We start from the raw sequence: 10,268 nt of genomic DNA, 5'->3' as shown, positions 1-10,268 counted from the left end.
TTTGGGGGTTTCATTGCCATCTGCAGGGACATTTTGGGGGACCCAAAAACGAGGGGGAGTTTTGGGGGTCATGAGGGGTTCGGGGGGTGGGGGGGGGGCTCAGGGAGGGTTTTTGGGGGGTCCCAGCCCCACCTGATGACGAGGATGCCCTGGGAGAGTTTGCGGGCGCGCTCCCGCAGGGGGTGGCTGTGGTGGTACCGGTTCAGGGAGCCGTGCTGGGGGGAGAAAGAAAAAGGGGAAAAAAGGGAAAAAAGGGGAAAAAATGGGGGGGTCAGGAGGGCAGGTGGGACCCCCGGTATCCGGCACGGGCACCCCAAAATCCCCACAAACCCACACGGTTCCCATGAAATCCACACGCACGCCTTTCCGGGACCCCCCCAAAAAATCCCCAAAATTCAATTTACAGCCCCCCCCCCCCCCCCCCAAATCCACATTTTCAGTCCCCCAAAACCAGGGGGGGGTTTCAGTCCCCCAAAACCAGGACCATTCCAGGATCTCCAAACCTCCATTTTCAGCCCCCCAAAACCCCTCCAAACCCCCTCCCCAAATGCCCCCAAAACCCCCAAATCCCTCCCCATGCCCCTCCCAAAGCCCCCCCAAAACCCCCCAAATCCCCAATACCCCCCTAAAACTCCCTCAGGACCCCCCCCACCCCAAAATCTCTCCCCAGCCTCTCCAGCCCCCCAAAACCTCCCCAAAACCCCCCCAAAACCCCCCAAACCCCCTTCAAAGCCCCCCAGAGCCCCCTCAAACCCCCTCAAAGCCCCCAGAGCCCCCAAACCCCCTCAAAGCCCCCCAAAGCCCCCCCAGTGCCCCCATTGCACCTTGGCAGGGTCGAAGTCGGGCGGGTAGTATTTGTTGGTGCCCTTGCGCTCACCCTGCGGGGGGAAAGATGGGGGTGGGGTCAGGGGGCGTGGCCTCGGCGTGACCTCAGAGTGACCCCGGTGTGACCCCACAGTGTGACCTCAACATGACCCCACTGTGACCCCACGGTTTGACCTCTTTGTGACCCCTCTATGACCCCAGAGCAATCCCTCTGTGACCCCTCTGTGACCTCAGTATGACCCCTGCGTGACCTTTGTGTGACCTCGCTGTGACCCCTGTGTGACCCCCCCCGTGACCCCTGTGTGTGACCCAAGTGTGAACCCAGAGTGTGACCCCTGTGTGACCTTTGTGTGACCCATCTATGACCCCTGTGTGACCTCAGTGTGACCCCTGCGTGATCCCTCTATGACCTCAGAGTGTGACCCCTGTGTGACCTCACTGTGACCCCTGTGTGACCTCACTGTGACCCCTGTGTGCCCCCGCGGTGGCCCCGCCCCCACTCACCATGGCTGAGCTCTCTGGAGGTCACCGGGACCAACTGGGAGGAGTTGACAGTGACTGGTTTATACTGGGAGAGAGAGAACAGGCACTGGTTTGTACTGGGAGAGGGATAACGGGCACTGGTTTGTACTGGGATGGGGACAAGGGGCACTGGTTTATACTGGGAGAGACAACGGGCACTGGTTTGTACTGGGAGAGGACAACGGGCACTGGTTTGTACTGGGAGAGGGATAACGGGCACTGGTTTATACTGGGATGGGGACAAGGGGCACTGGTTTGTACTGGGATAGGGACAGGGGTTACTGGTTTATACTGGGCTGTTACCAGGCCGGTACTGGACGGTACCGAGCTGTACCAGGCTGTAACCGGGCCGGTACCGGGCTCTAACCGGGCCGGACGGGGCTCCCTGAGCAGTACCGGGCCGGTATCGAACGGTACCGGGCCGTACCAGCCCGTACCGAGCTGTACCGGGATATTACCGGGATATACGTCCCGACCCGTCCCGAGCTTTACCGGGTCGTACCGAGATTTACCGAGCTGTTACCGGGATATTACCGGGCTGTCACCGACCCGTCCCGAGCTTTACCGGGATGTCACCGCGCTGTTACCGAACGGAACCGGGCCGTACCGAGCTTTACCGGGCCGTACCGAGCCGTACCGAGCCGTACCGAGCTTTACCGGGCCGTTCCGAGCCGTACCGAGCCGTACCGAGCTGTTACCGGGATATTACCGGGCTGTCACCGACCCGTCCCGATCCGTTCCCAGCCGTCCCGGGCCCACCCCTCACGCACTCTCCGCTCCGCGCCGGCACTTCCGGCTGCGCTCCTCAGGCTCCGCCCCTTCCTCCCCCCCCGCGCCTCGAGCTGATTGGCCCAGACGCGGTGAGGGGGCGGAGACTTTTCCCCGCGGCCCCGCCCCCCCACCGGCAGCGTTCGCGCCCCCTGGCGGCGCCGCAGAGCGGTGACTCACGGCAGCCCATGGCAACGGCGGCGCCATGGCAACGGCAGCCCATGGCAACGGCGGCGCCATGGCAACGGCAGCCCATAGCAACGGCGGCGCCATGGCAACGGCGGCGCCATGGCAACGGCGGCGCCATGGCAACGGGGGCTCTGGCGACGTGTTTCCATGGCAACGGGGCACATTGTGGCGAAGGCTCCATGGCAACGGGCTGCATAGCAACGGGGGTCCTTAGCAACGGGGTCCTTAGCAACGGGGTGCCCCATGGCGGTGGGCTCCATGGCAACGGCGTTCAGAGCGTCCGTCTCCATAGCAACGGGCTTCAAAATGATGGGGGGCTCATGGCAACTGGGTCCATGGCAACGGGGTCCATAGCAATGGGGGTCCATGGCAACGGGGGTCCATAGCAACTGAGTGCTCCTCTCCATCACTCTGTGTCCCCATGGTGGTGGCAGTGTCCCCATCCCTGTCCCTGTGTCCCCAAGGTGGTGGCAGTGTCCCCATCCCTGTCCCCACGGTGTCCCCAAGGTGGTGGCAGTGTCCCCATCCCTGTCCGCATCACTGTCCCCATGGTGGTGGCAGTGTCCCCATCCCTGTCCCCATCACTGTCACTATAGAGGTGGCAGTGTCCCCATCCCTGTCCCCACGGTGTCCCCAAGGTGGTGGCAGTGTCCCCATCCCTGTCCCCATCACTGTCACCATAGGGGTGGCAGTGTCCCCCTCTCTGTCCCTGTGTCCCCATGGTGGTGACAGTGTCCCCATCCCTGTCTGCATCACTGTCCCCATGGTGGTGGCAGTGTCCCCATCCCTGTCCCCATCACTGTCACCATAGGGGTGGCAGTGTCCCCATCCCTGTCCCTCACGTGTCCCCATGGTGGTGGCAGTGTCCCCATCCCTGTCCCCATCACGTGTCCCCAAGGTGGTGGCAGTGTCCCCATCCCTGTCCCCATCACTGTCCCCATCCCGCAGCCCCAGCAGGTGCCACCGCGGTGGCCTCTGATCGGCCCCTGCAGGTGGCACCGCCTGATCACAGGGACGCGATAATGAAGCCACCGCTGTGCCACCACCGTGTCACCGCTGCCGTCGCAGTGCCACCGCCGTGTCCCCAGTGCCACCTGCTGTGTCCCCAGTGCCACCTCAGTGTCCCCAGTGCCACCGCCGTGTCCCCACGGCTGCGTGTGCCACCGCACGGCCTGGCCTGGACACGGACAAAGAGGGACACAGAGGGGACACAGTGGGGACACAGGGGGGACAGGGGGACCTGGCAGCCTTTGGGGACACCGGGACAGGGATGGTGACAGCCGGGAGAGCCGTGCCCAGGTGTGAGGCTGTGCCCAGATGTGCCCAGGTGTGCCCAGGTGTGTTCGTGCCCAGGTGTGTCCCCACCCCTCCCAGGTGCCCCCACCCCCCCATTGCTGCTCCCCGCCGGTACCGGAGGTGGGGGTGGGGGTGATCCCGGTGTCGCCCCGCCCCCCGCAGCCCCTCCCCCTCCCCCCCTTCTCGCGGTGTCCCGGTGGCCCCGGGGGCGGCACCGCCAGGGCCGCGTGCGCGGGGGACAAAAGCGACACTGGGGACAAAGGGCGGTGACGTCAGCGGGGGCTGGGGGGGGCACCCGTGACCCAGATGGGCCTTGGGGGGGGGGGGGGGAGGGGCTGGGGACAGGGGCTGGGGGGGGGGAGGGGACAGGGTCAGTGTCCCCAAATTGGGGGTGGGGGGAAACTGAGGCAGCGGGGGGGGGGGGCACACACTGATTAAAGGGCGGCGATTAATTAATGGTAATTAAAGGCGGGGTGGGGGGGGGGGGAGTTCAAGGTATTTGGGGGGTCAGGAGGAGGAGGAGGAGGAGGGAGAGGAGGAAGAAGGTCCAGAGCACTTTGGGGAAGGGGAGGAAGAGGAGGAGGAGGAAGGTCCCGGTTTTTGGGGAGGAGGAGGAGGAAGGTCCCGGGTTTTGGGGAGGAGGAGGAGGAAGGTCCCGGGTTTTGGGGAGGAGGAGGAGGAGGAAGGTCCTGGGTTTTGGAGAGGAGGAGGAGGAGGAAGGTCCTGGGTTTTGGGGAGGAGGAGGAGGAGGAAGGTCCCGGTTTTTGGAGAGGAGGAGGGGTGAGGAGGAGAAGGAGGAAGGTCCCGGTTTTTGGGGAGGAGGAGGAGGAGGAGGAGGAAGGTCCCGGTTTTTGAGGAGGGGGAAGAGGAGGAGGAAGAGGAGGAGGAAAAGGGGGAGGAAGGTCCCGGTTTTTGGGGAGGAGGAGGAGGAGGAAGGTCCCGTTTTTGGGAGGGGGGGGTGGGAAGAAGAAGGAGGAGGAGGAGGAGGAGGAGGAGGAGGAGGAGGAGGAGGAGGAGGAGGAGGAAGGTCCCGTTTTTGGGAGGGGGGGGTGGGAAGAAGAAGGAGGAGGAGGAGGAGGAGGAGGAGGAGGAGGAGGAGGAGGAGGAGGAGGAGGAAGGTCCCGTCCTGGGGGGGTGGCGAGGAGGAGGAGCAGCAGCAGCAGCAGCCGCCGCGCGAGCTCTGCCGCAGCCCGGCCCCATGGGCCCCCCCGCCCCGCTGCTGCCGGGGGGCTGACGGCGACCCCCGCGACCCCCGCCCGGCCCCGCCGCCCCCGGGGGGGGGGCACCACCACCCCCACCCCCCCACAGCCGCCGCCGCCGCCTTTTTATTTTCTTCTCTTTTAATTTTTTAAATTTTTTTTAATTTTTTTTTTCCCCCCTCTCCTTTTGGATTTTTGGTTTGTTTTTTTTTTTTTTTGCGGGGGGGGGATTTTTTAACCTTTTTTTCCCCCTCCCTCCCTCCTTCGCCGCAACCTCACGGATGCTCCGGGCCGGGGGCGCCGGGATGAGCTGAGGGTGAAAACCCCCCCGGATTTTTTTATTTTTTAATTTTTTTTAATTTTTTTTTTTTTTAATTTTTTTTTCTCCCCCCCTCCCCCCCCCGCTCCTTTTCCTCTCCTTCCTCGCCCCAAATTCCCGCAACCCCCTCCCAGGGAGGGGGGGACACCGCGAGAACCGCAGCGCCGGGACCCCCGCACGCCGCTCCGGGGGCACCGCAACCAACGGAGCCGCCCCCCCCCCCCAAAAACCACCGGAGCACCGCAGCGGGGGGGGCTCGGCCCTCCCGGTCACCGGGACCCCCCCCCCCAACCCCCGGAACCGGAACCGGCACCGGAACCGGGACCCCGCGAGAGCTGCAGCGCCAGGACCCCCCCCCCGCTCCCTCCGGGGCACCGGGACCCCCCCGCACCGGGAGCCGCAGCAGCGTCGGAGACCCCGGTTCCACCGGGGGGGGGGGGGCGGCGGCGGGGGGAGCCCCCCCTCCGTTACCGGATTGCGGGGGGGGGGGCACCGCGCACGGGAGAGAAAAGAGAAGAGAGGAAGAGGAGGAGAGACCCCCCCTCATTTCGGGGCAGCGCAGCGAACAGAGACCCCCCCCCCATTTTTTACACCGGGGGCGTCCGTCCGTCCGTCCGTCCGTCCGTCCCCATCCGCACCGCTCCGCGCGGGGGGGGGGGGGGCCGCACCGGAGGATGCTCGGGGCTCGCCCCGCTCGTCCCTGAGCTGGGCACGGACTCTCCCCTCCCCGGCACCGGAGGAGCAGCTTTTATTTGATTATTTTAATTTTTATTAATTTTTTTTCTTTTTTTTTTTTGGGGGCGGGGGGGGGGGTTTCCCATGGGATGTGATGAGCTCCTGCCCGGTACCGGCCCCACCACCAACAGCGGCAGCAGCGGCAGCGGCATCAGCAGCGTGACCCCCCCGCGGTGCCGTCGTTGGCCCCCCCCGGGCACGGGCACGCAGGGATGGCTCGGTTCGGAGACGACCTCGCTCCTTCGGGCCGCTACGGCCCCGGCGGCGCCGGGAGCAGCGGGAGCGGCCCCGGGACGGCGGCGGGCGGGGGTCGCGGTGGCGGGGGGGGCCCTCGGCCGGGCGCCCCCCCCGGGGCCCAGCGGCTCTACAAACAATCCATGGCCCAGCGCGCCCGCACCATGGCCCTGTACAACCCCATCCCGGTGCGCCAGAACTGCCTCACCGTCAACCGCTCGCTCTTCCTCTTCAGCGAGGACAACGTGGTGAGGAAATACGCCAAAAAGATCACCGAATGGCCATATCCTTCCCGGGGGGACCCGCACGGCCCCGCCGCGCACGGCGGCGCCCGGCCGGGGAGAGGGGAACGGGGAGCCCCCGGCCCAGCCCCCAGCGCGGAGCTCCGGCCGCTTTTGGGGTCACCCCGTGCTGTGCTGGGGTGCCCGGGCCCCTTTTGGGGTGCCCGGGTCCGTTTTGGGGTGCCCGGGTCCGTTTTGGGTTCACCCTGTCCTGCATGAGCTCCTCAGCCCCATTTTGGTGTCTCCATGTCCTACATTGGGGTGCCCGGGCCCGTTTTGGGGTGCCCGGGCCCGTTTTGGGGTCCTCAACCCCGTTTTGGGGTCACCCTGTCCTGCATGAGCTCCTCAGCCCCATTTTGGGGTTTCCATGTCCTACATTGGGGTGCCCGGGCCCGTTTTGGGGTGCCCGGCCCCGTTTTGGGGTCACCCTGTCCTGCATGAGCTCCTCAGCCCCATTTTGGTGTCTCCATGTCCTACATTGGGGTGCCCGGGCCCGTTTTGGGGTGCCCGGGTCCGTTTTGGGTTCACCCTGTCCTGCATGAGCTCCTCAGCCCCATTTTGGGGTCTCCATGTCCTGCATTGGAGTCCCCAGCCCCATTTTGGGGTGCCCGGGCCCGTTTTGGGGTGCCCGGGTCCGTTTTGGGTTCACCCTGTCCTGCATGAGCTCCTCAGCCCCATTTTGGGGTCTCCATGTCCTGCATTGGAGTCCCCAGCCCCATTTTGGGGTGCCCGGGCCCGTTTTGGGGTCCTCAACCCCGTTTTGGGGTCACCCTGTCCTGCATGAGCTCCTCAGCCCCATTTTGGGGTCTCCATGTCCTACACTGGGGTGCCCGGCCCCGTTTTGGGATCCCCAACCCCATTTTTGGCTCTCCGTGTCCTGCATGAGCTCCTTGGCCCCATTTCGGGATACCCAGCCCCATTTTGGGGTGCCCGGGCCCGTTTTGGGGTCACCCTGTCCTACATGAGCTCCTCAGCCCCATATCGGGACCCCCAGCCCCGTTTTGGGATCTCCAGCCCCATTTTGGGGTCCTCGGCCCCGTTTTGGGGTCACCCTGTCCTGCATGAGCTCCTCGGCCCCATTTTGGGGTCTCCGTATTCTGCATTGGGGTTCCCAGCCCCATTTTGGGGTTCCCAGCCCCGTTTTGGGGTCCTCAGCTCCGTATTGGGGTCACCCTGTCCTGCATGAGCTCCCCAGCCCCATATTGGGGTTCCCAGCCCCGTTTTGGGGTTCCCGGCCCCATTTTGGGGGTTCCCAATCCCACGGCTCCATCCCCTGACCTGTTTTGGGGTTCCCCAAGCTCTGACCTCCCTCGGGGTCCCCATTTTCCCGCCCCAATCCGGGGTCCCCGTTCCGCTCGTGCGTCACCTCCCCGTGCCCGAATCGGGGTCACCGGCCCTGGCCTGGGTCACCCTGTCCTGCACCGGGGCCCCCGAACCCATTTTGGGGTCCCCGATCCCCTTTTTGGGATCCCCGGCCCCATTTTGGGGTCCCCAGCCCTATTTTGGGGTCACCCTGTCCCGCATGAGCTGCTCGGCCCCATTTTGGTGTCCCCAAGCCCCACATTGGGGTCCCCATCCCGTGTCCTGCATGGGGGACCCCATTTCCCTCCCCTTTTCGGGGTCCCCGACCCCCTTTTTGCAGCTATTTTGGGGCTATTTTGGGTTATTTGGGGTTATTTTGGGGGACTGCAGCCTCCCCCTGCTGCTCTTGGGGTCCCTCCGAGCCCCTTCCCCCTTTTTCTGCCCCTTAAAACACCCGACCCCAAAAACGCCCCCCTCACCCCAAAAGGACCCCCCCAGCCATCCCAAAACGGCCCCTGGCACCCCACAAACAGCTCCTGATGGTTTTGGGGGGATCCCACGCGGTTTTGGGGGTCCCCACGCGATTTTGGGGGGGTCCCTGTGCGGTTTTGGGGGTCCCCACGCGATTTTGGGGGGTCCCCGTGCGGTTTTGGGGGGGTCCCCGTGCGGTTTTGGGGGGGGTCCCTGTGCGGTTTTGGGGGGATCCCACGCGGTTTTGGGGGGGTCCCCGTGCGGTTTTGGGGGGGTCCCCGTGCGGTTTTGGGGGGATCCCACACGGTTTTGGGGGGGGTCCCTGTGCGGTTTTGGGGGGGGTCCCCGTGCGGTTTTGGGGGGGTCCCTGTGCGGTTTTGGGGGGGTCTCCTCCCCCACCAGTTTTTGGGGCCCCCCCCAGCCCCGGGGCTGCGGTTTCGGGGGTCCCGGGGGTGCCTTTTTGGGGGTCGCGGCCGCTGCCGCAGCGGGGCCGGGCCGGTGACGGCAGCTCCGGTTCCCCCCCCCCCCCCCGCTCCGGTACCGGGGCTGGGGGGGGTCGCGGCGGGGCCCGGGGGGGGGTCCGGGGGTCTCGGGGGCTCCCGGGGGGGCTCTGGGGGTCTCGGGGGGTGGGTGATGCATCCCCCCCCCCCCCCCCGCCCGGTGCGGGTCCCATCCTGCGGCACGCGGAGCCTCCCACGCCGGTGCCGGTACCGGGGGCGGCGGCCGGGGCTCGGTCCCGGTCCCGCGGCGCCCCAAAAATCCGTCCCGGGGTGGGGAGGGGGGAACCCCCCGGGTTGGGTTTGGGGGCGCTGAGCGCCCCGCGGGTGGGAGGTTGGGCCGGGCCGGGCCGTGCTGAGCCGAGCCGGGCTGTGCTGCATCGCCGCCCTCTGCTGCTGCTGCTGCCGCTGCCACCGGGAACCGGGAACGGGGAACGGGGAACCGGGAACCGGGAACGGGGAACCGGGAACGGGCTGGGCCGGGAACCGGTACCGGGACCATCCTGGAGCTGTGCTGGGCCGGATCCCGGTACCGGGAGCCCTCCTGGAGCTGTGTTGGGCCAGATCCCAGTACCGGGAGCCCTCCTGGAGCTGTGTTGGGCCAGAATCCAGCCCCGCATGGCCGGGATGTGCCCAGAGCTGTGCCAGGCCAGTTCCCGGTACCGGGACCATCCTGGAGCTGTCCTGGGCCAGATCCCGGTACCGGGACCATCCTGGAGCTGTGCTGGGCCAGATCCCGGTACCGGGACCATCCTGGAGCTGTCCTGGGCCGGATCCCGGTACCGGGAGCCATCCCGGAGCCCTGGGCCGTGCCAGACCCGGTCCCGGTACCGGATGGCCGGGCTGTGCCAGGGAACTGGGTCAGATCCCGGTACCGGGAACCGTGCTGGGCACCCGGGCTGTGCCAGGGAGCCGTGCTGGGCCGGGATCCGGTACCGGATGGCCGGGATGTGCCAGGGAACCGGGCCGGATCCCGGTACCGGGAGCTGTGCCGTGCCAGGGAACCCCGCGGGATGCCCGGCTGTGCCAGGGAGCCGTGCTGGGCACCCGGGCTGTGCCAGGGCAGATCCCGGTACCGGATGGCCGGGATGTGCCAGGGAACTGGGTCAGATCCTGGTACCGGGAGCCGTGCTGGGTACCCGGGCCATGCCAGGGAGCGGTGCCAGGCTGAGTCCCAGTACCGGGAGCTGTGCCAGGGAGCCGTGCTGGGCTGGATCCCGGTACCGGTACCAATGTTGGGTACCAGGACAATGCCAGGGAGCCGTGCTGGGCTGGATCCCGGTACCGGTACCAATGTTGGGTACCAGGACCATGCCAGGGAGCTGTGCCGGGCCAGATCCTGGTACCGGTACCAATGCTGGGTACCAGGACCATGCCAGGGAGCCGTGCTGGGCTGGATCCCGGTACCGGGAACTGTCCTGGATCCCTGGGCTGTGCCAGGGAACTGTGCTGGGTACCCGGGCCATGCCAGGGAGTGGTGCCAGGCCAGATCCTGGTACCGGTACCAATGCTGGGTACCCGGGCTGTGCCAGGGAACTGTGCTGGGTACCCGGGCCCTGCCAGGGATCCGTGCTGGCCCAGATAACGGCCCCGGGAGCCGCATTGTACCGGGGGCAGTGAGCAGTGCCGG

The 10,268-nt window shown here is 66.5% G+C and overlaps 2 protein-coding genes and 1 long non-coding RNA gene across 9 annotated transcripts in view; 2 read left to right on the top strand and 1 right to left on the bottom strand.

The window, feature by feature from the left end:
- Window positions 1-111: 111 nt before the first annotated feature.
- On the bottom strand, window positions 112-2,137 carry LOC118697457 (uncharacterized). Of its 7 annotated transcripts, none has more exons than XR_004981764.2 (4): window positions 1,860-2,137; window positions 1,330-1,393; window positions 825-878; window positions 112-215 (listed from the first exon to the last, which is right to left on the bottom strand). It is a non-coding gene; the product is annotated as an uncharacterized LOC118697457 (long non-coding RNA). The 7 variants fall into 7 exon arrangements; XR_004981762.2 differs by having other exon boundaries at window positions 1,945-2,137; XR_008509021.1 differs by having other exon boundaries at window positions 1,965-2,137.
- A 283-nt stretch (window positions 2,138-2,420) lies between these two features.
- On the top strand, window positions 2,421-4,834 carry LOC118697422 (proline-, glutamic acid- and leucine-rich protein 1-like). The gene is made up of 6 exons (XM_036400044.1): window positions 2,421-2,673; window positions 3,658-3,866; window positions 4,112-4,190; window positions 4,467-4,502; window positions 4,553-4,632; window positions 4,664-4,834. Exons 1-6 carry the CDS (start codon window positions 2,421-2,423, stop codon window positions 4,832-4,834), a joined length of 828 nt encoding a protein of 275 aa, XP_036255937.1.
- Window positions 4,835-5,043: 209 nt separating this feature from the next.
- The window catches only part of CACNA1A (calcium voltage-gated channel subunit alpha1 A), a 54,974-nt gene continuing 49,749 nt past the window's right edge, over window positions 5,044-10,268 (top strand). The window contains 1 exon segment of the mRNA XM_054518141.1: window positions 5,044-6,370. Coding sequence (XP_054374116.1) covers window positions 6,066-6,370 — 305 coding nt within the window. The 5' untranslated portion in view covers window positions 5,044-6,065.

This window comes from Molothrus ater, chromosome 36 (assembly GCF_012460135.2).
Source record: "Molothrus ater isolate BHLD 08-10-18 breed brown headed cowbird chromosome 36, BPBGC_Mater_1.1, whole genome shotgun sequence".
Classification (NCBI taxonomy): Eukaryota; Metazoa; Chordata; class Aves; order Passeriformes; family Icteridae; genus Molothrus; species Molothrus ater.
This window is presented reverse-complemented; position numbering and strand designations above follow the sequence as displayed.